The sequence below is a fragment of the Mesocricetus auratus genome, unplaced genomic scaffold, assembly GCF_017639785.1.
Source record: "Mesocricetus auratus isolate SY011 unplaced genomic scaffold, BCM_Maur_2.0 Super-Scaffold_100008, whole genome shotgun sequence".
NCBI lineage: Eukaryota > Metazoa > Chordata > Mammalia > Rodentia > Cricetidae > Mesocricetus > Mesocricetus auratus.
Window position 1 is genome coordinate 32,874,083 of NW_024429192.1, and position 24,190 is coordinate 32,898,272.

The 24,190-nt window shown below is 36.4% G+C and overlaps 1 protein-coding gene across 2 annotated transcripts in view; it reads left to right on the forward strand.

Moving 5' to 3' along the window:
* Positions 1-24,190, forward strand: part of Epha6 (EPH receptor A6) — an 863,593-nt gene that overhangs the window by 50,483 nt on the left and 788,920 nt on the right. For both annotated transcript variants that reach the window (XM_040750609.1, XM_040750610.1), the window contains exon 2: positions 16,141-16,205. In XM_040750609.1, the coding sequence (XP_040606543.1) occupies positions 16,141-16,205 (65 nt within the window). The remainder of the gene's footprint in view (positions 1-16,140; positions 16,206-24,190) is intronic.

Here is a 24,190-nt window from a genome sequence, read left to right on the forward strand (position 1 = left end):
CTGGTCCAGCCTATTTGGTGTTCTCTAAGATTCTTGTATTTTCATAGGCATATCCTTCTTTAAGTTAGGGAAGTTTTCTTCTATGATTTTGTTGAATATGTTTTCTGTACCTTTGAGCTGTATTTCTTTGCCTTCTTCTATACCTATTATTCTCAGTTTTAGCTTCTTCATGGTGTCCCATATTTCCTGGATATTTTGTGTTTGGGATTTGTTGGTTTGAGATTTTCTTTGGTTGATGACTATATATCCTCTAATGAGTCTTCAACACCTGAGTTTCTCTCTTCTATCTCTTGTATTCTATTGGTGATACTTGCATCAGTAGTTCCTGATAGTTTACCCAGCTTTTCCATTTCCAGCATCCCCTCGTTCTGTGTTTTCTTTATTGTTTATATTTCAGCTTTCAATCCTTCAACTGTTTGAGTTGTTTCCTTCATTTGTTTGGATGTTTTTTCTTGGTACTCTTTAGATTCTTTGAGAGATTTGTTTATTTCTTGAATTTTCCCCCATTTCATGGATATTTTGCTTGCTTTTTCCTCTATTTCATTAAGGGATTTCCTCGTCTCTTCTTTGAGGGTCTCTAACATCTTCATAAAATGATTTTTAAGGTCTGTCTCCTCTGCTTCATCTATATAGTGCTTTTCAGGTCTTGCTAGCATTGGTTCCCTAGAATCTGGTGGAGTCATGTTGGTGTTTTGATTGCTGAGTGAGCTCTTATTCTATCTTCTTCCCATCTCTTTTTCCAGTGGGTGCTGGTGAGGTCTTTCTGTATCCACTGGTCTCCTTCCTTCCTGAAGCTGAAGCTGGGATCGCCAGAGTTTGGGGCCTGGAAGGGCTGATGTCTTTCCTGTGTGGGTGGGTCTTCTGGATGCCAGGGGTGGCCCCGGAAGATCAAGGGGATGGGATGGGTGTTGGGCAGAGGATGGGGAGTGTCCCCCCAAGACCCAAGCTCACCTGGCTGGGGTCGCTGGAGTTTGGGGCCTGGAAGGGCTGATGTCTTTCCTGTGTGGGCAGGTCTTCTGGATTCCAGTTGCGGCTCCAGAAGTTCGAGGGGATGGGTGTTGTGCTGAGGATGGGGAGTGTTCCCCCAGAGACCCAAGATCACCTGGTTGGCTGGGATCGCTGGAGTTTGGGGCCTGGAATGGCTGATGTCTTTCCTATGTGGGCAGGTCTTCTGGATGACAGGAGTGGCCCCAGAAGATTGAAGGGATGGGCGTCGGGTGGAGGATGGGGAGTGTTCCCCTGAACACCCAAGCTCACCTGTCTGGAATCGCTGGAGTTTCCTTCCTTCCTGTCTTTCCTTCTTTCCTTTTTTCTTTCTCTCTTTCCTCTTTCTTCAACCAATCTAACTCTGTGTAATTAAAGTAGATATAGAGAATTCAGGTCCTAAGATGAAGCAAGTGGAAGAATTATACAATGCCATTCAGTAACAACATGACAACCTTTTCGTCCTCTTACTATTTACTAGCCACACCAATAGCAATAATTTGGTAGAAATGAAAAGCAGTGTTGTGGAGAAATTAAGTGCATAAAATGACATTGGTCAGGGTCTCAGATTCCTGTTATAGTGGATCAGTTCCTATAAGATTAGAGAGACACTGGGATTCTCATTGGGTCCCTGTAGTCAGTGCTGGTAATGATGTACTTAAGAGAAGAAAATAAAACTGTATCAGAAAAGATAAATATCTAAATATGGCTGGAAAGTGAGAATAGGAATGTGTAAAAGTAATGATGGACATTCTAGTCATGTTTTATCAACTATTAGGAACTTTCTCTTGGACAAGTTCATAGTGGTAGTTATGACTCTGAAGTTTGTTATGCCTCTAAATAATAGCAAATTTTGTTCATTTGTTAATAACTTCCATGGAATTTCACTGAGTAAAATGGGTATAGATTTTTTTATTTTGTTAAATAATAACCAAATTTACATTTTTAGAGTAGAAATGAATGGAAAGATTTATTTTGCAAAAAATCAACATTTTTTCTGAAGATACTTTGTAGTGAAACACAAAACTCTTATTGCTCAAGAGTTCAACACTTAAATTTCTCTCTAATTTCTGAAAGTAATTTAGCCTTTCTATATATTTAGTATATTATGTTTCAAAATGGGATTTTTCCAAATTCTTAAAACTTAAAGACTGAATAAAAGTAATGACATATATAATTTACAATAAGGACAAGTGAACAAGAATAGAGTAAAATAAGCATAGCCATAAAGAAACAAAATGTTCTCAATATATAGAACCAGTGTCAATTTCTGTAGAATAAGATGACTTTCTTATTTTTAAGAAGGAATGATCCTCTTTCCTCTGTGTTGCCTTGAAAATAATATCAATATATAGAAAAGCATTTGAGGGGTAAGCATATAATCCTATGTACATTCCCAGCAATCTCTATTAGTTTGGGGAGGGATTAAATATTGATTACAACACTGTATTATACAGGTCTGTAAGTAAAAAATCTAACTATAGTTTTAACTGAATGAACCAGGCAGTTTTGTCAAGCCAGGATTAATTTGATTACCTCAAAGTCACTTGAAACACCTCAACAGTATATCATTCATTTAGACAATGTCTAGATTTTCTCATATTAAGAAGCATGTTTGGACAAAGGTTTGTCTATCTTGTTGATTTTCTCAAAGAACCAACTCTTCGTTGCATTGATTCTTTGTATTGTTGTCCTGGTTTCTACTTTATTGATTTCAGCCCTCAGTTTGATTATTTCCTGGTGTCTACTCCTCCAGGGGGAGTTTGCTTCTTTGTGTTCTAGAGCTTTCAACTGTGATGTTAATTCTCTGGTATAACTGTTCTCCTGTTTCTTCATGTGAGCACTTAGTGCTATGAACTTCCCCCGTAGCACTGCTTTCAAAGTGTCCCATAGGTTTGGGTATGTTGTGTCTTCATTCTCATTGAATTCGAGGAAGTCTTTAATTTCTTTTTTTTATTTCCTCTTTGACCCAGGGATGGTGCAGTTGAGCATTATTCAATTTCCAGGAGTTTGAAGGTGTTCTGCAATTTGTGTTGTTGTTGAATTCTAATTTTAAAGCATGGTGGTCTGATAAGATGCATGGAGTTATTCCAATTTTTTTGTAGCTGCTGAGGTTTGATATGTTGCCAAGTATGTGGTCGATTTTTGAGAAGGTTCCATGTGGTGGTGAGAAGAAGGTATATTCTTTTTTATGTGGATGAAATGTTCTATAAATATCTGTTAATCCCAGTTGGGCCACTACTTCTATTAGACCCTTTGCTTCTTTGTTGAGTTTCTGTCTGATATTCCTGTCTAGTGGTGAGAGTGGTGCAAACTTACCAAACAGCAGAGAGTGAACATGCAAATTAACAAAATCAGAAATGAAAAGGGGGACATAACAACAGACTATGAGGAAATCCAGAGAATCATTAGGTCATACTTTGAAAACCTGTACTCCACAAAATTCGAAAATTTAAAGGAAATGGATGACTTCCTGGATAGCTATCACTTGCCAAAACTAAATCAAGAATAGATAAGCAATTTAAATAGACCTATAACCCCTATGGAAATAGAAGCAATCATCAAAAGTCTCCCAACCAAAAAAAGTCCAGGTCCAAATGGCCTCAGTGCAGAATTCTACCAGAAATTCAAAGAACAGCTATACCAATTCTTCTCAATGTGTTCCACACAATAGAAGCAGAAGGGTCTTTGCCAAACTCTTTCTATGAGGCTGCAATAACCTTGATCCCCAAGCCACACAAAGATACAACTAAGAAAGAGAACTTCAGACCAATATCCCTCATGAACATTGATGCAAAAATACTCAATAAAATACTGGCAAATCGGATCCAAGAACACATCAAAACAATCATTCACCACGATCAAGTAGGTTTCATCCCAGGGATGCAGGGATGGTTCAACATACGAAAATCCATCAACAAAATCCACCATATAAACAAGCTGAAAAACAAAAATCACATGATCATCTCACTAGATGCTGAAAAAGCCTTTGACAAAATCCAACACCCCTTCATGATAAAGGTCTTGGAGAGATCTGGGATAACAGGGACATACTTAAACATAATAAAAGCTATATACAGTAAACCAACAGCCAACATCAAACTAAATGGACAGAAACTCAATGCAATTCCTCTAAAATCAGGAACAAAACAAGGCTGTCCACTCTCTCCATACCTTTTCAACATGGTACTTGAAGTTCTAGCTATTGCCATACGACAACAAAGGGGGATCAAGGGGATACAAATTGGGAAGGAAGAGGTCAAACTTTCACTGTTTGCAGACGATATGATAGTTTACATCAATGACCCAAAGAACTCTTCCAGGGAACTCTTACAGCTGATTAACACCTTCAGCAAAGTGGCAGGCTACAAGATCAACTCAAGAAAATCAGTAGCCCTACTATATACAGATGATAAAAGGGATGAAAAAGAAATCAGAGAAACATCACCCTTTACAATTGCCACAACAACATAAAATACCTTGGGGTAATGCTAACCAAACAAGTGAAAGACCTGTATCGTAAGAACATTGAATCTTTAAAGAAAGAAATTAAAGAAGCCCTCAGAAAATGGAAAGATCTCCCATGCTCTTGGATAGGTAGGATCAATGTAGTAAAAATGGCAATCCTGCCAAAAGCAATCTACAGATTCAAAGCAATCCCCATTAAAATCCCAGCACAATTCTTCACAGACCTTGAAAGAACAATAATCAATTTTGTATGGAAAAACAAAAGACCCAGGATAGCCAAAACAACCCTGTTCAACAAGGCAACGTCCGGAGGCATCACCATCCCTGACCTCAAGCTCTATTATAGAGCTATAGTCCTGAAAACAGCTTGGTATTGGCACAAAAAGAGACAGGTAGACCAATGGAATCGAATTGAAAACCCGGGTATTAACCCACACACGTAAGAACATCTGATCTTTGACAAAGAAGCTAAAAATATACAATGGAATAAAGAAAGCATCTTCAACAAACGGTGCTGGCATAACTGGAGACTGGCATGTAGAAGAATGCGGATCGATCCATGTTTATCGCCATGCACAAAACTTAAGTCCAAATGGATCAAAGACCTCAACATAAATCCAGCCGCACTGAACATCTTAGAAGAGAAAGTGGGTGGTACCCTTGAACGAACTGGTACAGAAGACAGCTTCCTGAACATAACACTAGTAGCACAGACAGTGAGATCAACAATTAATAAATGGGACCTACTGAAACTGAGAAGCTTCTGTAAGGCAAAGGACACAGTCAGCAAGACAAAAAGGCAGCCCACAGAATGGGAAAAATATTCACTAATCCCACATCTGACAGAGGGTTGATCTCCAAAATTTACAAAAAACTCAGGAAGCAAGTCTCCAAAACATCAAAGGACCCAATTAAAAAGTGGGCTGCAGAACTAAATAGAGAGTTTTCAATAGAGGAGTCTAAAATGGCTGAGAGGCACTTGAGAAAGTGCTCAACATCCTTAGCCATTCGGGAAATGCAAATCAAAACAACTCTGAGATACCATCTCACTCCTGTCAGAATGGCTAAAATCAAAAACACCAATGACAATTTATGCTGGAGAGGATGTGGTGAAAGGGGGACACTCCTCCATTGCTGGTGGGAGTGCCAACTGGCTCAGCCACTTTGGAAAGCAGTATGGAGATTCCTCAGAAAAATGGGAATAAACCTACCACAAGACCCAGCAACTCCACTCTTAGGCATATATCCAAATGATGCCCATTCATACAACAAAGATGTCTGTTCCACTATGTTCATAGCAGCTTTATTTGTAATAGCCAGAACTTGGAAGCAACCTAGATGTCCCTCAACTGAAGAGTGGATAGAGAAAATGTGGTACATTTATACAATGTAGTACTATTCAGCAGAAAAAAAAACAATGGAATCATGAGATTGGCAGGCAAATGGATGACACTAGAAGAAACCATCCTGAGTGAGGTAACCCAGTCACAAAAAGAGAAACATGGCATGTACTCTCTCATATATGGATTTTAGACATAGATCTGGGGAGTGCCAGCCTACAATCCTATGGCCAGAGAGTCTGGGAAACAGAAAATTCATTTAGTGGCTGATCGAAGAAGAGGCAGACTCCCTCGGTTAAGCACTGAGCTGAACTCAAGAAAGCCAGTAACAGAGAGGGAGGACTGATGATCAAAGGGATTAAGACTGGGCTGGTTTAACCCCCAGAAACAGCTGACTAGACAAAGGTTAACTCTTGAAACCCAGGCATCAGCCTGGGAATCCAGCATGGGACTGATCAAGACCCCCTGAATCTGGGTGTCAGTGAGGAGGCCTAGGTAATCTATTGAGCCTTGCACTCTCACCCTGAACTCTTGGGGAAGGGTCTAGGCCCTGCCCTATATGAAATGACAGACTATGGACACCCCCATGGAGGGCCTCACTCTGCCTGGGGGAATGAGGGGATAATGGGGGAGGTTGGGGGGCACGGGAGAAGGGGAGGGAAAGGGAGAGGGACCTGGAACTGACTTGTGAAGCAACATTGTTTCTTATCTAAATTTAAACTGGAAAAATAAAAAAAAGAAGCATGTTTGTTTCTATAATTGATACTTCTAAGTTAGAATAGATGCATTTTCTTTCATGTGTTCTCAGGTTTTAGTATTAGAGGAGGGTTAGGGGTTGTTATGGGTAGTGGAAGACAAACCATCACACCATACCCTGAATAGTTGTTTCTGAGCATCTCAATTCTTGCTTTACCTGACCTATCCTTAAAGGAGAATAACCTTTTCAAAAAATGCTTTATGCTCCCATGTATGAAAACCATTAAAGAAAGTCCACAAAATATCTATGATTGTTTGAACTTACAATATTAAAATATTAAAATCATGACAATCAGCATTCCAGGAAGGATGAAGGAAGTATGGCTGGGAGTAGGTGGACCATGCTTCAGTGTATGGGTCCATACGCATGAATATATGACCAACACAAATTAGGCTTGCTGGGCATGGATCTACAAGGAATTACGTGTAAGAAGGGGGTAAATATATTCAAAATGCATTGCATACAAATATAAAATTCTCAAGCAATGAAAAACTATATTTTTAAAATTAATGTTGTCAGTCCTTAATATGTCAGTTTCTATCTTTATAAAATAATTATACTAAAAGATATATGTATATCTTTATTGAGACAACTATTCCATGATGGGATTCCATGCATCCCATGCTGGCCTAGAACTAGTCATGTAGCTAGAGATGAAAGATGATCATGAACATCTCATGTTCCTTCCTCTACCTTCAACAGAGTGCAGTAACTATAGGGCAATTATTTTCATTCCAGATTTAAGGAGCGCTGGAGGCTTCCTGTATGGTAGGCAAACAATCGAACAGCTGAATTACATTCTCATTCCGAACTCCCAGTAAAAGATGACTTTCTTAATGAAACAACTTATTTCCTTATTTCAAAATGGTATATAAGTAAAATTTCATGTTCTTTTGCTATTCCATTTTAGTAAGAATAACTAATTATACATTTTAAGTAAATATGCTAATTGTTTTTAAAGTAGTATCATTTAAGTTTAATAAAGATGGTTAAGACTAAATAAACTAAAGACATTTTTATACTAAGTATTGAGTCTTATGTTCACATTTGTATTTATTTAACTACTATTTTAAAGTTCATTTTATTATTCAATATTTTCTTCTAGCACATAATTTTTTCAATTTTCCAGAAATTTTGATATATGGCAATATATTTTTTTGATTTTACAAGACAGGGTTTCCTTGTGTAGCTTTGAAGGATGTCCTAGAACTAGCTCTTGTAGACCAAGCTGGTCTCTAACTCATAGAGATCCACCTGCCTCCGCCTCCTGAGTGCTGGGATGAAAGGTGTGTGCCACCACTGCATGGCATGGCAGTATAATTTTATAAATCAATATAATAATCTGGATTATTTCAAAAGTTAATAAAGTTTTCCAAGCATATTCTGTGTCTTATATTGCTTTACAAAATTAATGTTCCAAACATTATCTTTTTAGCATCACCCTAGTATTTCTTTTTATGTATTTCCTCATTATCTAAACAAATAGTCACATTTTAAGTTTCATTTGATTAAATATATGTTTTGACTTTTACTTCATGACTGAGTACAATTTAAACCATGCCTGCTTCACTTAAAATGAAAATCTAAGGCATATGTATGGAGTAGCTGTTGTAATAGGGGTTTGCATCGATTTTGTGCTCTAGCAGTTAATACATGCCTTTGTTAAATGCCAGCAGGGGGAGCTCTCACCTCGTTGGGTTCAGTGTAATTAGTTTTGGAAATCTGCATTGTGAGATTTTGGTCTGTGAAACAAATAGTGAAATTAAAACTTTCATGGCCTGTAATAATATTATACTCTGAACAGTTTTCAGGTTTCTTTTAATATCATTGTATCATTCTCTTGTCTACAATGCAGGTTTTAAAAATGCCATTAGGAATTTTTTAACTGGATAGTTTACATAAAAATATAATTAGGGAAATCTTGTTTCTGAAAGCTATTAAAGTATCCCCCTCAAAAAACGTGTACCCTCTACACTATTGGTATGGTATATACATACTATCTCCATTATTTGTTTTGAAATGAATATACAATGGTTACTACTAAAAGCTATGTCGCAAAACATCTAGAAAGGATTGTAATTATATCAATTAACCAATTAATTCACCAGCCATAATATCAGTAACTTAAGGAAACTAAATTAATATCTGGTGACAAATTTAGATATTAGTGGTTTTTGGTAGTTCTTCTTGTAAGTGTCATGGGTTCTGCCCTTCTGATGTATGACCCTTACAATGTTTGTGTCCTGTGTTGCTTGATGATCCATGTGACTCTGGCATGGAGAGATGCAGGGAGAGATTTGATGAAAATGTCTCATTAATGGTTGAGCCCTTCACTGACACATTCTCTCTAGTGTGATCAGTTATGAGTTTCTGTGCTAGCCGACAGTCACTACACAAAGAAACTTCTTTGGTAAGATCTGAGAGTTGCACTAGTCCATGGGTATAGATACACGAATTTAGGGGGCAGCTTGATATTGTGCCCATTTAGTAGAACTCTAGTACTAGATTCATTACTTGGGACCGTGAACTTCCCATCCATGGTTTCTTGGCAAAATTAACAATACCAGGCAGGAATACTTCCCTGTAGAGCAGACCTTAAATTCATTCACAAAGTGATTGCTTTCTGCCATATTTGTTCCACTACTGCACCCAGAGGCATACCTTGCCATACAGATAATTAATGTAGTTAATGTAGTTTTTCTCCTCACAGAAGATCGTCTAGCACCTTCCAGTTCTATGAAAACTAATCAGCATGATAGAAGGCTTCCCTGTCAGTACCAACCTAATTACTTTACATGCTTTGAATAAAACATGAGGTGTCTTCAGCAACAGGTTGTTACTATCAAGTGTTGGTGTATATATCCAAGAGCAATAGAAATATTCTATATTATTTTGGTGGCCTCCTGGACACCTCTGAGATACAGTTGCAGGGGAGGTAGCCAACCTTTAACACAAGGCTTTTATTTGGTATTATATGGCTTCTTGAAGGAGCATTCTCCCCTGTGTAAGTTAAGTCCAATTACGCTCCCTTTTATATGAAAAAAAATCTTTCATATGATAAAACATTAGATTTTTTACTCACATTCCTGGCATGTTATTCCTTCCCCAATATCTTATCTGTCCTACACTCCCATCTTACACATTCTAACACACTCCCTGTATTATTTTTTTCCATTTCATATAATTTGTGTATCTGTCATATAATCTGTTTTTTGCTGATTCAATTCCCCTAAGATCCCCCGCTTCCCCACTTATAGATGGCCCCTTTTAGTTTTCTGGATTCTCTAATTATTACAAATTAAAGCAAATTCATAAAGATTTGACCAAAAATCCTCTATTAGTGAGATCATGTGATATATGACCTTGTGGGACTAGGTTACCTTATTTTCAGCTTCAACTATTTACTTGGGAATTTCATTTTTCTTTACATCTGAATAAAATTTTGTTAAGTGTAAGTACCACATGCTCATTATCCATGCATCAGCTGATTGACATCTAGGTTGTTCCCATGCCCTAGATATTATGAATAGAGCAGTTATGAACATGTATGAGCATGTGTCTCTGTAGTAGGAAATGGAGTCTTTTAGGGAGATGCCTAGAAGTGGCATTGCTGGGTCACTTGGTAGATCTAGTTTCTTGTTGAGTAACTGCCTCACTGATTTCCAAAGTAGCTACATAGATTTGCACTCCCACCAAAGATGCAAAGTGTTTTCTCATTACCCACATTCTGCTTGTATTTGTTGTCTTTTGTTTTCTTAATCTTAACCATCGCTATTAGAGCAAGATAAAATCTCAAAGTGGTTTTAATTTTTATTTTGTTTGTAGAGATGGGAGCAAAGGGTAAGATATTTATTCTGAGAAATCTCTGTTCAATTGAATAGCCCTCTTAAGAAGCAGTCTACAGAATGGGGAAATATTTTCTACCAGCTAAGCATCTGGCAGGAAAGCATTTGTCATTTCCTTATGGAGAAAATTTTTGTGATTCATTCTTGTAAACTTTTTAAATGAACACTACAGTTGCCATCTGCAGTTGCTCTGCACACAAAACTTAGTATGCCTTGACAGACTTTTCACATCTCTACCAGACCCCACTTCCTTAGTCTCTCATAACCACTACTATACTCTAAACTTCTAATAGATCAATATTCTAGATTCTGCAGATGAAGATACCAGGCTGTACATATCTTTCATTGTTCTTAATTTCACTTGTGATAAAAATCACCCATGTAGTGTCAAGGAAGAATTCAAATCTTTTTATTCTTACATAGCATTTCAATGTGGGTATATATCTTATTTTCTTTATCTTTCTTATTTCGTTTTCTTGCCACAATGACATGAGATACAGATAACCTTTAATATACTGATTTCATAAATATACGTAAGACATTTTGGAGATTACTGAAAGAAGAGATCACTGTGTTCCCACTTCTGCTAATGTGAATTAATTGCTAATCCTGCCAACTATTAGGGAAATAACAAAATATTTCCAAAGTATGAAACTTCTAAATAAGTAATAGCATAATCTTTCATGACCTAATATTGACACTGGACTTACATATTTCTACATTACTTAATATATCTCCAAAATAAAATAAATTATTTAATAACAGGATTAAATTAGAATTTTAATTATCATACTGCTACATTTTTTTTCTTTCAATTGTGAGGTATCTTGAATTGAATGACGCAAGCCAGTGTGTGTGTGTGTGTGTGTTTTATTGTTCATACTAATTTTTGGTTGTCTTGCTCCCATGCTTGTTAGAACCGTAAGCTGAGATGGAGTAAATTAAACTATAAAGTGCTTTAGAAGCTCTAGCCTTTTATGTCCCATTTTATATCTTTTTCTGATGTTAGCAGCCCTGGGAAACCATTAGCTAAATATATTAATTCATTAGCAGTAGCAAATAGTACACCCTAATCTGGTCATTCCTTCTCAATTTATTAACTAGAATATTTCAACAAGAGAAATTTCCTTACAGAAGCTATTTTATTTAGCAGAAATAGTAAGTACTGAAAATGCAAAATGCATATTTTATTGTATTCAGTGTATGCAACAGTTTTAAACATAGTGCTTATCTATTGTTCTGCAAAATATTCACTAGATATGTTATTATAAAGGCATAAATTTAAATGTACCTAGAGTATTTCAATTTACCCTTATATATGGTGAAATTAGTTACTTTGCCAGTAGGAACCTATGCAAATTGATCATGTTTTTCTTTGTTGTTATTATTGCCCTAGTAGACTATGATATCTTCTCCATGCTCTGATATTAGTTCTATGAGAAACCAGCAATATGTCTGGCAAAAAATAATGAATGAATGAACAATCAAATAAACAAATAAATAAATGAAGCTAAGTCTGGTGACTCAGACTCTTATGGCAGATGCTTGAGATGCTGCAGCAGAAGGGAGACAAGTTCAAGTTCTTTCTGTCCTATAGAGTGAGTCCAAATTCAGACTAGACAACTTTTAGAAACAATCTGTCAAATTTAAAACATAAACTAAGTGAAAAAAATATATGGAGTATTTCAATCCATTAGTAGATACATACAAATTAAGAAAATTTAACATGTAGAAAACAATATTTTATTCTGCTAGAGAATGATTCTGAGGTAGTAAAAAGGATAATTTTTCATCATTATTGGAAATGTCCTGTAGGTTGATGAAGGAGAATGACTCATGTGTCAGATGATGTAGACTAGCAGGACATGTAAGGACCTGTCATGTGGAGTAATAGAAAGCAATCTGACTAGCCATTGGAGATGTACAATTTTACTCAACAAGAAATACTAATTGTTTTCCCTGAAAAAGGGAAATTACATGAAAATTAAACTGGCTTAATAATTTCCTCAGCTGTAAAGCATACATATGTCCATTAGGTATGAATGCTGTTTGGTAGAAAACTTAGTTATTAGCCATGAAAAGAAGCATATTTATTGACTTGTGCAGCATCAAACATGAAGGCCAACTCCATGATTCCAAGTAAGAAAAACAGGCTCAAAAGCATAGATATCATTTGATGGCTACAGTTACATCTTGGAAATGTTAAAATGCTGAGACAGAAACCAGATACTGGGTGCCTCGAGACAGAATGGGAAAGTAATTCATTACACAGGGTCACAAGGAATATTGGGAGAACAATGGAAATATTCTCTACCTTGATTGTTTCCTTGATACATTGGATATGATGTGGGTTGTCACAATTCATATAAATGAGCATTCTAGAAAGATAAATTTTATGAAAATAAAACAAGTCAATACATATAAATTGAAAAGAGTTATGGGAGGCTTGAGGGTAGTGTTTTTTGTTGTATGTTTAGTGGGAGATTGGGTAAAGAAGTACATCTAAAACAAAGTTAGCAATAAATTAGCAATCAACAAATTTAAGGAGTGAGTATATGATGGTTGAATTTTCTCTTTAATTATTATCTCTAACTTGTAGATCAGCCTTCAGTCATCACCGGGGTATGTAAAAAAAAAGCAGCCGATGAATGTGGTGATGGCTTAGGAAAAAAATGTATCTGAGGGGAAAAAATAAGGAATACACTTTCTCATGGCTACTTTCTCTTTTGCTTCATTGTGAAAAAAATTCCTCTTTGAGAATATCTCTCGTTCTTCTTCATAGCTATTCACAGCTGCCTATTCTCACAGCCATATTGGACAATTGGATGTTACTTTTCCAGGGCCAAACCCATTTTCATAACACAAGATAAGTCACATTGTTTTTCTCAGGTTAGGAAGCTCCCATTGACCAGCCAGTGAGTAACGCTTGGCCATGCACATAGCTCTAAGTTGGTGAGGGTTCTCAGACAGAAAATGATATTTGAATTCACCACTTAACAATAAAAATTAATTAGGTGGGCACTGTGCGGTAGGGAGTATGTGTGAAAAGTTCATTACTGTATGAGGTTTACATCTATCAAAGTTGCCTAAAGCCTGACCTTGAATCAGCATATTTAGGCTCTGGTGGAAGCATTACAAAGACTCTCCTCAGGTGAACTTCATTTGCCTTTTTTTTCTTTTGCTTTGCCTTAGTTGCATTTTTGATGTTATAGTATCACTACATTTCTAATTTCTGTTTCCTGTTTCCAAAACCTCCTCTCTATCCTTCTTTGCTCTCCATCAAAGTCACATTCTTATTTTTCACTTATTCCATGAATATATTTTTGTTTATGATGTATATGTATGTATATATACACACAAATTTCTAAATATTACCTGCTGAATCTATATGATATTAATCATATGCTTGTTTTCATGTCTGACCATTCGATATTGGATAACCAATTGGTGTGATCTTCCCTGGAGAAGACTCTTTCCCACTCTCAGAATCCCTTAGTTGCTTGTAGTTCTTTGTGTAAGGTTGAGGGCTAGTGGCCCTTCCTGTTTCCAATTTGGCATGTTAATTAGTGTTGCCCCTGTTTAGCACATGTTCAGTCAAACATGTTGAACCTTTGTAGGTGTACTTTCTGACATTACTAGATAACACAATTTCATATTATATTCTCTGGTCCTTTGGCTCTTACAGTTTCCCTGTTCCCTTTTCTGCAAGATTCCCTGGGCCTAGGGTACAGGATTTCTTTTGTAGATATATCCATTGTGCTCCACAGCTCTGCATTTGAATGGTTGAGGTTTACTGTGATAGTCTGTAACTATTGCAAATAGAAGTTTGCTTCTGTAAATGTCTCCAAGTATTGTAAAGAGAAATTTGTTTGATGATGTATGAGGGTATAAAGACAAGTGATTAGATGGTTGTTAGGTATTATGCTAGTTTAATAATTGCAGTTGTAAGTTCCCCAACATCCACGATTACAGTTGCACTGAACAATTAGCTAAGTTTTTCAGTACCTGACATGATCTCAACCTTGTTGAGCAAGTCTTAAGTCAAACTAGAGAGAGATTGGTTAGCCCCAAGTATGCAGACTGTCTGCTTATGATTATTGTGTTGTGCTGGTTGTTGTGCTCACAGGTGTCATATCTGGGTAGGGTTGTTTGTTGCTCCCATCCCTTAGAAGTTTGTGTGGCACCTTTGGTACTATACAAGCTAGTCCTCAAGGAAGTGCCATATATTTCAGTTCCTTTTTGGGTCCTCTAAGCTCTGTGTGTGAAGTACATGGTATCTTAAGTAATAAGGACTTGCCTTCAACCTATGGAGAGGAAAACAAGCCAATAGCAATAGGCACCCAAAGTCCATTTGTATGCCAGGGATAAATACTGATCTATTACCCAAAGCCCCATAGATTGCCTAGGCCTCCTCACTGACACCCACATTCAGAGGGTCTGAATCAGTCCCACGCTGGATTCCTGGCCTTCTAGCTAGAGTAATACAAGAACAAAAGGAGATCAAGGGGATACAAATAGGAAAGCAATAGGTCAAATTTCACTTTTTGCAGATGATATGATAGTTTACATAAGAGACCAAAAAAACTCTACCAGGGAACTGCTACAGCTAATAAATACTTTCAGCAAAGTGGGTGGATACAAGATCAACTCAAGAAAATCAGTAGCCCTACTATACACAGATGATAAAAATACGTTGGGGACTTGTTTTCTTTTAGCTGATCGTGAGTTATCTTTGGTTACAGGAAAAGATCCGCTGTTTTAAATTGACTTGTATTTGTGTTATCAATCAGCAATTTGTATACTAACTAGTACTTAGGTATCTATGCTTTGAAGGCTATGATTTATTTAAAAAATAATGTTCATTTCTTACTAATTTTTATATGAGATTTTAATAGAAACAACAATGCACAGAGGCTAGTTTTATATTTCTCTAATATACTATGCTTGTATCCCTGGCATACAAATAGACTTTGAGTGTCCATCCCACAATGAGGGATACTCTCTCAGCCTGGACTCTTGGGGGGAGGGCCTAGGCCCTGCCCTGGATGAAATGGCAGACTCTGGCGATTCACCAAGGAGGGCTTCACCCTACCTGGGGATTGGAGTGGAGACTGAGTGGGGACTGGGGGACCTGGTAGGGAGGGTGCAGGAGGAGGAGAGAGGGAGGGAGCTGGTATTGACATGTGAAACAAGCTTGTTTCTAACTTATATAACCCCCACAAAAGAAACAAAAATGAAAGCCATATATTTACAATCATTACATATATTTCAATAAAATACATAGAGATTGAAATTTTTTCTCCCTAATTAACTTTTAAAATGTATGTATGCCTTTAATATGTATGTTCGCCTTTGTCTCATACAGTGCATATAAATGGATATTTCATATATACAAAGAATTAAATTTATTAATACCAAAAAAAAGTTAGAGAATAAACAGGGTGGGGTATTTCATTAGATTGAAAAATCTATGGTATCAAAAAGGACCCTGTTTTTGTTACTTAATTATCATTGTCACTTATTATTATTAAACCAAATATATGTGCAATATTTTTTGCATTAATTTATGACCATTTTATGCTTCTTATCTTAAAGAATTATAAGAGGCCAATGCAAGTAATTTCTAAGAAACAGTGATCTTAAAGCTATTGTGTTGAAGAACGTTTGATAATAATGATGAAACTAATATTGATATATTTTTGCATCAGTTGAGAAACTCATTTGTGTTTTATCTATTTAATTCTAGTTGTGTTGCTTGATACAACTACTGTGATGGGAGAGCTAGGATGGAAAACATATCCATTAAATGGGGTAAGTTTAAATATCATTAAAAAAAGTTTTCAAGTTACCATTCATCTTGTGTTTGTAGAATTTTCTATGAAAGTTAAAGCAACCACAGATTTGCGTGATTTTTACATATAACATAAGTCATACAGAAAAGATTAAAGTCTAATTGAATGAGTAATAAATACTCTGTTTTTTAATTAATAATTTGACACATAGTCACTAAATATGTATATTCATAACAATTTCATTAAAATAAATTTATATGCAATTATGTAATTCCATGATGTTTAGGTCTGTATACAGGTTACATACGGTAATTTAAAAGGGGTCTGTGCATTCATAAAATCTGTTGTATTTAGACTGCATAAATACTAGCACTATACCTGTTGATGAAAAAATGTTAGTTACCACAGAAGCGTTTTGTAACTTGACAAGGTGATATATCATGTCCACCTTTCTGTAATCTTGAAAGTTCCCTATAAGGGCTTATTCACAAGTGAAATCCATAAAATTATATCATATCCTATGTACTGATATTTTAGCTGTGGTTATTATTGAGTTTTTATATATTTCAGTTTGTTTTATATAATATCTACATTTCAGTGTGTTTCTAATTCAATTTTATATTATGCTAAGCTAAAGTGGTGGTTTGTAAGGCTTTTACTCTGATTTTTTTAGTATTGAAACATAAAATTATAAAAATAAGTAATATATACAGCTAAATGTTTTCAAGAGTTTAAATACTTTTCTTTTTCTCCTACAAATGTTCTCATACATCAGTTCCCTTCTGATACTGTTTTACATGTTTTCCATCATTGTAACTTCAAATGTGAATCTAATAGGAAAAATTTACCTTGAAATGCCTTTATGATTTTAGAATCTTTCACATAAGTTGACATTTTTTATCAAATAATATTCATTAAACAAGTGCTCTTGAAACTAAAAGAACTGTGCAGAGTAAAGTCTTCTTTTTTAATTGGCTATTTGCTTGTCAGGTGTTTTACAATCAATCTGTAACTTCATAGTTAAAGTTTTTGTTTTATTCTGATAGAATTGTCACTGTAAATTTCTGAGAAAATATATTTTTATATACTATAATTTATTCTTTATTATTTTATATCCATAAAGTTCATTATTAAATGCATTGAATTTATTGAGTTATATTTCTTAGTAATAATCTGGAATTCACTGTAAAACTGGTAATTATATAATACATAATATCATAAAATATTTCCATGATATACTAATTTATACTTGAAATTGCAAATGCTATTTCAAGTACGCTAGTTTTCCAAATTATCCAAAATATAGTTTGTAAGAAAGGTAGTGGTGGAATTCAGTTCAAGCCTTAAAGCCTGAGAACCCAAGGAGATAATGTCTCACTCCCAAGTCTAACCTCTAAATACAAAGACTGAGAAAGTATTCATCCGTGTAAGCTGTCAAGTCAAAAGGTCCCATGAACCACAGTGACAGAGGGTAAAGGAAGACAGATAACCATCCAAACTCATTCTAGACAGTGAATTCATCTTTCCAGTTTTGTGCTTTATGAGGCCCCCACTTTCATATAGGAGGGCTTTTTGTTCATTAAATATTATTTCCTACCAAAACATCCTCATATACACAAGCAGAAATATTTTCCCAGTGTTCTTTATCCCAGTCAAATTGACTCCAAATTAGTCAAATTAGTTAGAATAATAAGAACTTGTGTTTTCATATCCAAATAACAGCTGCAGGTGAGCCTTGTAGCTAATGCTATTTATAAGATACTTGTAGTTATAAATTTTGATTAATCTAGGTAAATGGATATGTCGTCTATAAGCCAATACCATGGTTTTCTAGTATCATTGTTTACTACAAGAAGACAACTGGATGTGTTGGAAAAGATAATGGAACATCTATTAATAGTTTTGTTAATATAGTGACATTTACATTTTTGTAATAACTTATCAGAACCCCAAGACCTTACTATTATATTCTGCATCATTTTATCATGTACCATTATATGCTAAAACTCACAAAATAAGAACTTTATTGATATTTTTTCTTCAAAAGTGAATGTGAAATTTGACTATTTTCCAAGCTGCTATTTATTCAAAAAATTCCACATCATATATGATCGTGTTCTAAATTTCCACCATCTTAATTTAGGTTTTATTATTTCACACTACAAATATTTGCTTTCAGTTTAGTGTATGCATAGATTAATTATATGAATACGTATTTCATTGATTTTCATGCTCCAGTGACGTTTTATTGCATCTTAGTGTGGAGTGTGTGGTGTGTGTGTGTGAATCAAAGCTGATGTCTGACATGTGAACAACAAGATACTGTTATCTCATTTTACTATGTAAATTTCAAGAGTCACACAGTTCCTAGGCTTAGCAACAAGCACCCTTTCTAGATGAACCAACTCAATACTGCTCAGCTGACATTTCATAACATGAGAGTTTAACCTCCATAAAAAGGGAAGAAAGCATTGATAGTATTCAATAACGTAGATTATTGTAAGGATAAAATATTGAAGAAATGTAAGAAATTCAAAAAGCATATTACTATAATTAACATTGTAATAGCTCTAACAATTTTGAATAAGCAAAATTTCAGCACTTGATATTATGCAGGTTGCTTGTTTTCTTTATCTGGAATCATCAATTTTTTCTATTTGGCACTAAAAACAATATGTAACCAATGCAATGCTATATCAAATAAATAGCCTGGAAGTAAAATGAGCATTGGCTTAAATCAAAGTGAAATGTAAAGTCATGTATGTATTCCTGCACTAAACATGAAGTACTTGAAAAATAGCTTGCTGATCATTAGATTTTCAAGTTGCATTTGTCAAAAAGGTATGCGAGCACTCATTCTTGTTACCTCAAATATCATAGTACCTGTGGTCTCTAAGTTATAACTACTTAATTCAGCATATATATAACATATCATATATACACACACACATATATATATATAATCTTAAAACCAAAATAGACATAAGATACTAATGTGATAACAGTCCCCTAAAGTTTGATGGGTTGCAGTAATGCAGAACACAAGGCTAGAGGACACTTATTAAAATCATTGTAGCTTGAGAGTAATTTCTTTTTAGGAAAGAAAAAGGAATAGTTGAGATATTTATAGAGAAAGAATCATTGTAGTTGTTTTCCTCTTTTTTTTGATTTTCAAAATTTTGTATTATCTCTTGTACTTCTCATTCTTCTGTATACTGCCCTTTATCCTTTTCCTTTCTACATCCCTAGTCTTCTTTTTCTTCTTCTTCTTCTTCTTCTTCTTCTTCTTCTTCTTCTTCTTCTTCTTCTTCTTCTTCTTCTTCTTCTTCTTCCTCCTCCTCCTCCTCCTCCTCCTCCCAATCCTCCTCCTGGTCCTCCTTCTCTTTTGATTCTTTGTGAATTTTACATCATGCATTCTGATCCCATTTATCTACCCTCACATCCACCAATGCACTTACAACCACCCTCTCCAATCAAAACCACGTTTAAAAGAAAAACCAAAAAACAATCAAAACAACAAGAAAGGAGGAGGAATACTTTCTTGGAAACTGTAGCATAGTCTGTTGAGACCCACAATTTACACTTTAGCCTATTTATCTTTACTTGCAAGTGTTCATTGCATCGAACATTGGTCTGGATGGAGAGACCTGTGGATTCTGATACACCCCCCATTAATGGACTCTCACTTGGGTTACTTTTGGATATCCTGTTGTTGCCTGTGTCATGGAAATCTTGCAGCTTTATATCTGTAGGCTTGTCTCTTTCACATGCTCTAACAGTTCATAGATTATGTGGATTTTTCAGTGATTCAATTCATAGCCCAGTTTCTTGACCTTGGTTGGTAGTTGGGTTGGCCAGGCCATCAGATGTCCCTCGTTGTCAACACCTAGGCTAGCTCTTCTTTACTTGCATGAAAATGCACTCTACAAAGGAAAGGTTTCTGCCATGTTACGGCTGAGCATTTTTTTGCCTTCACTTTCTTTTTTTAATTTAATTTTTTACATATGTTGCTCTCAATTCCCTCTCCTTTCCCTCCTCCCCAGTCCTCCAGTTTTTCAAACCCCCACCCCACTTCATTGCTACTCTGCTCCCTAGGGAGGGTAAGGGCTTCCATGACGGATTTTCAGAGTCTGTTATATCGTTCTGGGCAGGGGCTAGGTCCTCCCCCATGTGTCCAGGCTGAGAGAGCATCCTCCAAGTGGAATGGGCTCCCAGAGGCTATTTGCATGCCAAGAATAAATACTGATCTTGAACTCTCCAAGGTCCCATAGATTGCCAGAGGCCTCTTCTCTGACACCCAGGTTGGGTGGGTGTCTGGATTAGTCCCATGCTGGTCTCTCAGTCATCAGTCTGGAATCCATGAATTCCCCCTTGTTTAGGTCAGCTGCCACTTTGGGCTTCACCAGCCTGGTCTTGATTGTATTTGCTCATCACTGTTCTTTGTACCTGGGTTCCAGGATTCAGTTCAGTGTTTAGCTGTGGGTATATGCCTCTGCCTCCATCAGCCACTGAATGAGGGTACTAGGATGGCATACAAGGTAGTCATCAATCCCATTATCAGGGAAGGGCATTTAGGGAAGCCTTACTGCCAGTTTGTCATCCTTATAGATCTGTGAAGATCTCACTACTGCCAGATCTCTCCGGCAAATTATAATGGCTCCCTCTATTATGGTTTCTCTCATCTTTCTCTCCTCTCTTCCTGCTCTCCCATGTCTTCCTTTCCCCTCTTCTTCTTCTCCTCTCTTTCTTTCCCATAACCCTTCTCCAAGTTACCAGAAGCATCTCTCTTAGGGTCCTAATCTCTGGTGGTGAGATTGTAGACTGGCAATCCCTGCTCTATGTCTAAAGTATGTACCATGTTTCTCTTTTTGTGACTGGATTACCTCATTCAGGATGGTTTCTTTTAGTGCCATCAATTTGCTTGCAAATTTTAAGATTCCATTTTTTTTGTCCTGAGTAGTACTCCATTGTGTAGGTATACCACATTTTCTCTATCCATTCTTCAGTTGAGGGGCATCTAGGTTGCTTCCAGGTTCTAGTCTTTACAAATAATGCTGCTATGAACATAATTGAGTAGATGTCCTTATTATATGAGTGAACAACTTTTGAGTATATGCCTAAGAGTAGAACTGCTGGGTCTTGTGGTAGGCTGATATCCATTTTCCTGAGGAATCTCCATACTGATCTCCACAGTGGCTGCAAAAGTTGACATTCCACCAGCAGCTGAGGAATGCTCCCCTTTCTCCACATCCACTCCAGCATAAATTGTCATTATTTGTTTTGATTTTAGCTATTCTGATCGGAGTGAGATGGTATCACAGAGTTATTTTGATTTGCACCTCCCTGATGGCTAAGGCTACTGTGCACTTTCTCAAGTGTCTCAGCCATTTTAGACTCCTCTATTGAGAATTCTCTATTTAGTTCTGTAGCCCATTTTTTAATTAGATCCTTTGGTGTTTTGAAGACTTGCTTCTTGAGTTATTTGTAAATTTTGGAGATCAGCCGTCTGTCAGATGTGGGGTTGGTGAATATTTTTTTTCCATTCTGTGGGCTGTCATTTTGTCTTGTTGACTACATCCTTTGCCTTACAGAAGCTTCTCAGTTTCAGGAGGTCCCATTTATTAATTGTCAATCTCAGTGTCTGTGCTACAGGTCTTATGTCCAGGAAGCAGTCTCCTGTACCAATTCATTCAAGGGTACTCCCCACTTTCTCTTCTAAGAGGTTCAGTGCGGCTGGATTGATGTTGAGGTCTTTGATCCATGTGGACTTAAATTTTGTGCATGGTGATAGATATGCATCTATCTGCTGTCTTTTGCTTGCCAGCATCCAGTTACTCCAGCACCATTTAATGAAGATGATTTCCTTTTTTCATTGTATAGTTTTAGCTTCTTTGTCAAAGATCAGGTGTTCAAAGGTGTGTGGGTTGATATCAGGGTCTTTGAATCAATTCCATTCGTCTACCTGTCTGTTTTTGTGCCAGTACCAAACTGTTTTCAGGACTATAGTTCTATAGTAGAGCTTGAAGTCAGGAATGGTGATACCTCCTGAAGTTCCTTTATTGTATAAGGTTGTTTTGGCTATCCTGGATCTTTTTTTTCCATATAAAGTTGATGATTGTCCTTTTGAGGTCTGTGAAATATTGAGCATGTTTTTTGAGAGCCATGTTAATCATACAAGTTTCTCATATATCTCATATATAATTTTAAATATAGTAGAACACAATTTGAAGCCATCTTAATTCCTTGGCCCACTGCTCTGAAGAGCTCCAGTTGAGCTATCATTGCCTAGATATCCCTGAATACCCTCTTTGGGCAAGAGGAAAACAGGATAGCAGTGTAAGTTAGATAATCTGTGACCATTCCAAAGGGCAGTGTATAGTCCATTATGGCAGAGAAGTCATGGAAAGACACAATATATTTGGTCATATTACATCCATGGTCAGGAGAAGATAAAGATAAAAGCTAGTGTTCATGCTTGCTTCTCCCTGTTATTGAACCCAGAACCATAGCCACATTTAGACTAGTTCTTTCCATTTTGATTAAACCAGTCCAGTAGTTCACTCATTGCCAATCCCAGATGCTTATCTCATAAGTGATTTTAGATCACTTCACTTTGATGATCAGTATTATCATTAACAAATAACAACTGTACCTCCTCTCAGCTTAACATTCAAACATATAACTATTAAGCACTAACTTTCTCATCATTGTCCCAGAATCTCATGATCATCTCAAAGTGAAAAATTCATGAAGTCCAGTTTTTAAAACCCCATATGTTTTTGTTTTTTATTTTAACATTTCATACAATGTTTAAAAATCTAGACCTTCTGAGACTCAAGGAAGTCTCTTTACAAGGAGCTCTTACCAAAAAAATTAAATAGTTTCTAACATACACTGGCACTAAGTAAAACTTCCCATTTTATAAGGGAGGAATGAAACAAAGCATGTTAATATCTAAGCAAATCAATAATGAAACTCAGTAGAGGACATATTGAAGTTGCAGGTCAATATCCAGTATCTACATGAAATCATCTGGGCACCAAATGACTTCAGAAGTATTGCTTCCTAGCTGTACTTTCTTCTTGAAGCCTCTCTGTTAAGCCAGATCCACTCAGTGCCTTCAGTGGACATCTCCTGGGTCTCTTATATCCAACATGTTGGCATCTCTAGTACAACTTAGGATTCATCATCATAGCTTTATACCAACAACTTCCAAGACCTTCTTTCAGAGCCTTTGATTCTGCTGAACATTGCTTGAGTCAGTGAAACTTTGGCATGGAGTCATGCCCAACTCCATGACACAAGTCTTGCATCTTACAAGCTTGCAAAACTAGCATATTGTCAGTGATACTACCAAGTCCTGCTGCCAGGTTGAGGTGTAGCCTGGCAGCTTTTGAATACAGATGCATCAGTCTGTGCCTGCCTTTCAGACTGACCCTAGGGAAATACATCCTCAGGCACTTATTTTAAAGCAAGAAATCCATTTATTTTACTTAGGGCTTCTACTACAGTGAAAAGCATTATGACTAAATTTGAGAAAACAAAGGCCTACTTTACTTATAAGTCTCAGGCCATACTCCATCACAGAAGGAACTCAAGGCAGAAACTGAAACAGAGGCCATAAATGAACTCCGCTTACTGGTTTGTTCTTCGTAACTTGCTCAACCTGATTTCTTATACAACTCAGGATTAATTATTTGTCCAGGGGTTGCACTACTCACAGTGGGTTGGGTACTCCCATAAAAACCATTCATCCAAGAAAATGTCTTACAGACATGCCAACAGGTAAAATTTCTAGAGGCATTGACATTTTCCCAAATGACTTAATTTGACAAAAGCAAACAAAAAGAAAAAAAAAAGAATAAAACCAGCCAGGACCTTCTTCAAAGACATTTCCTATTGAAACTATCTGCTTCAAATGAAGTTGCATTGTGAAAGATTGGATCATTCATAGATGGGTCTCTCAACCCTCCTGGATATTTTTCTATTGGCTCATTACAGAGC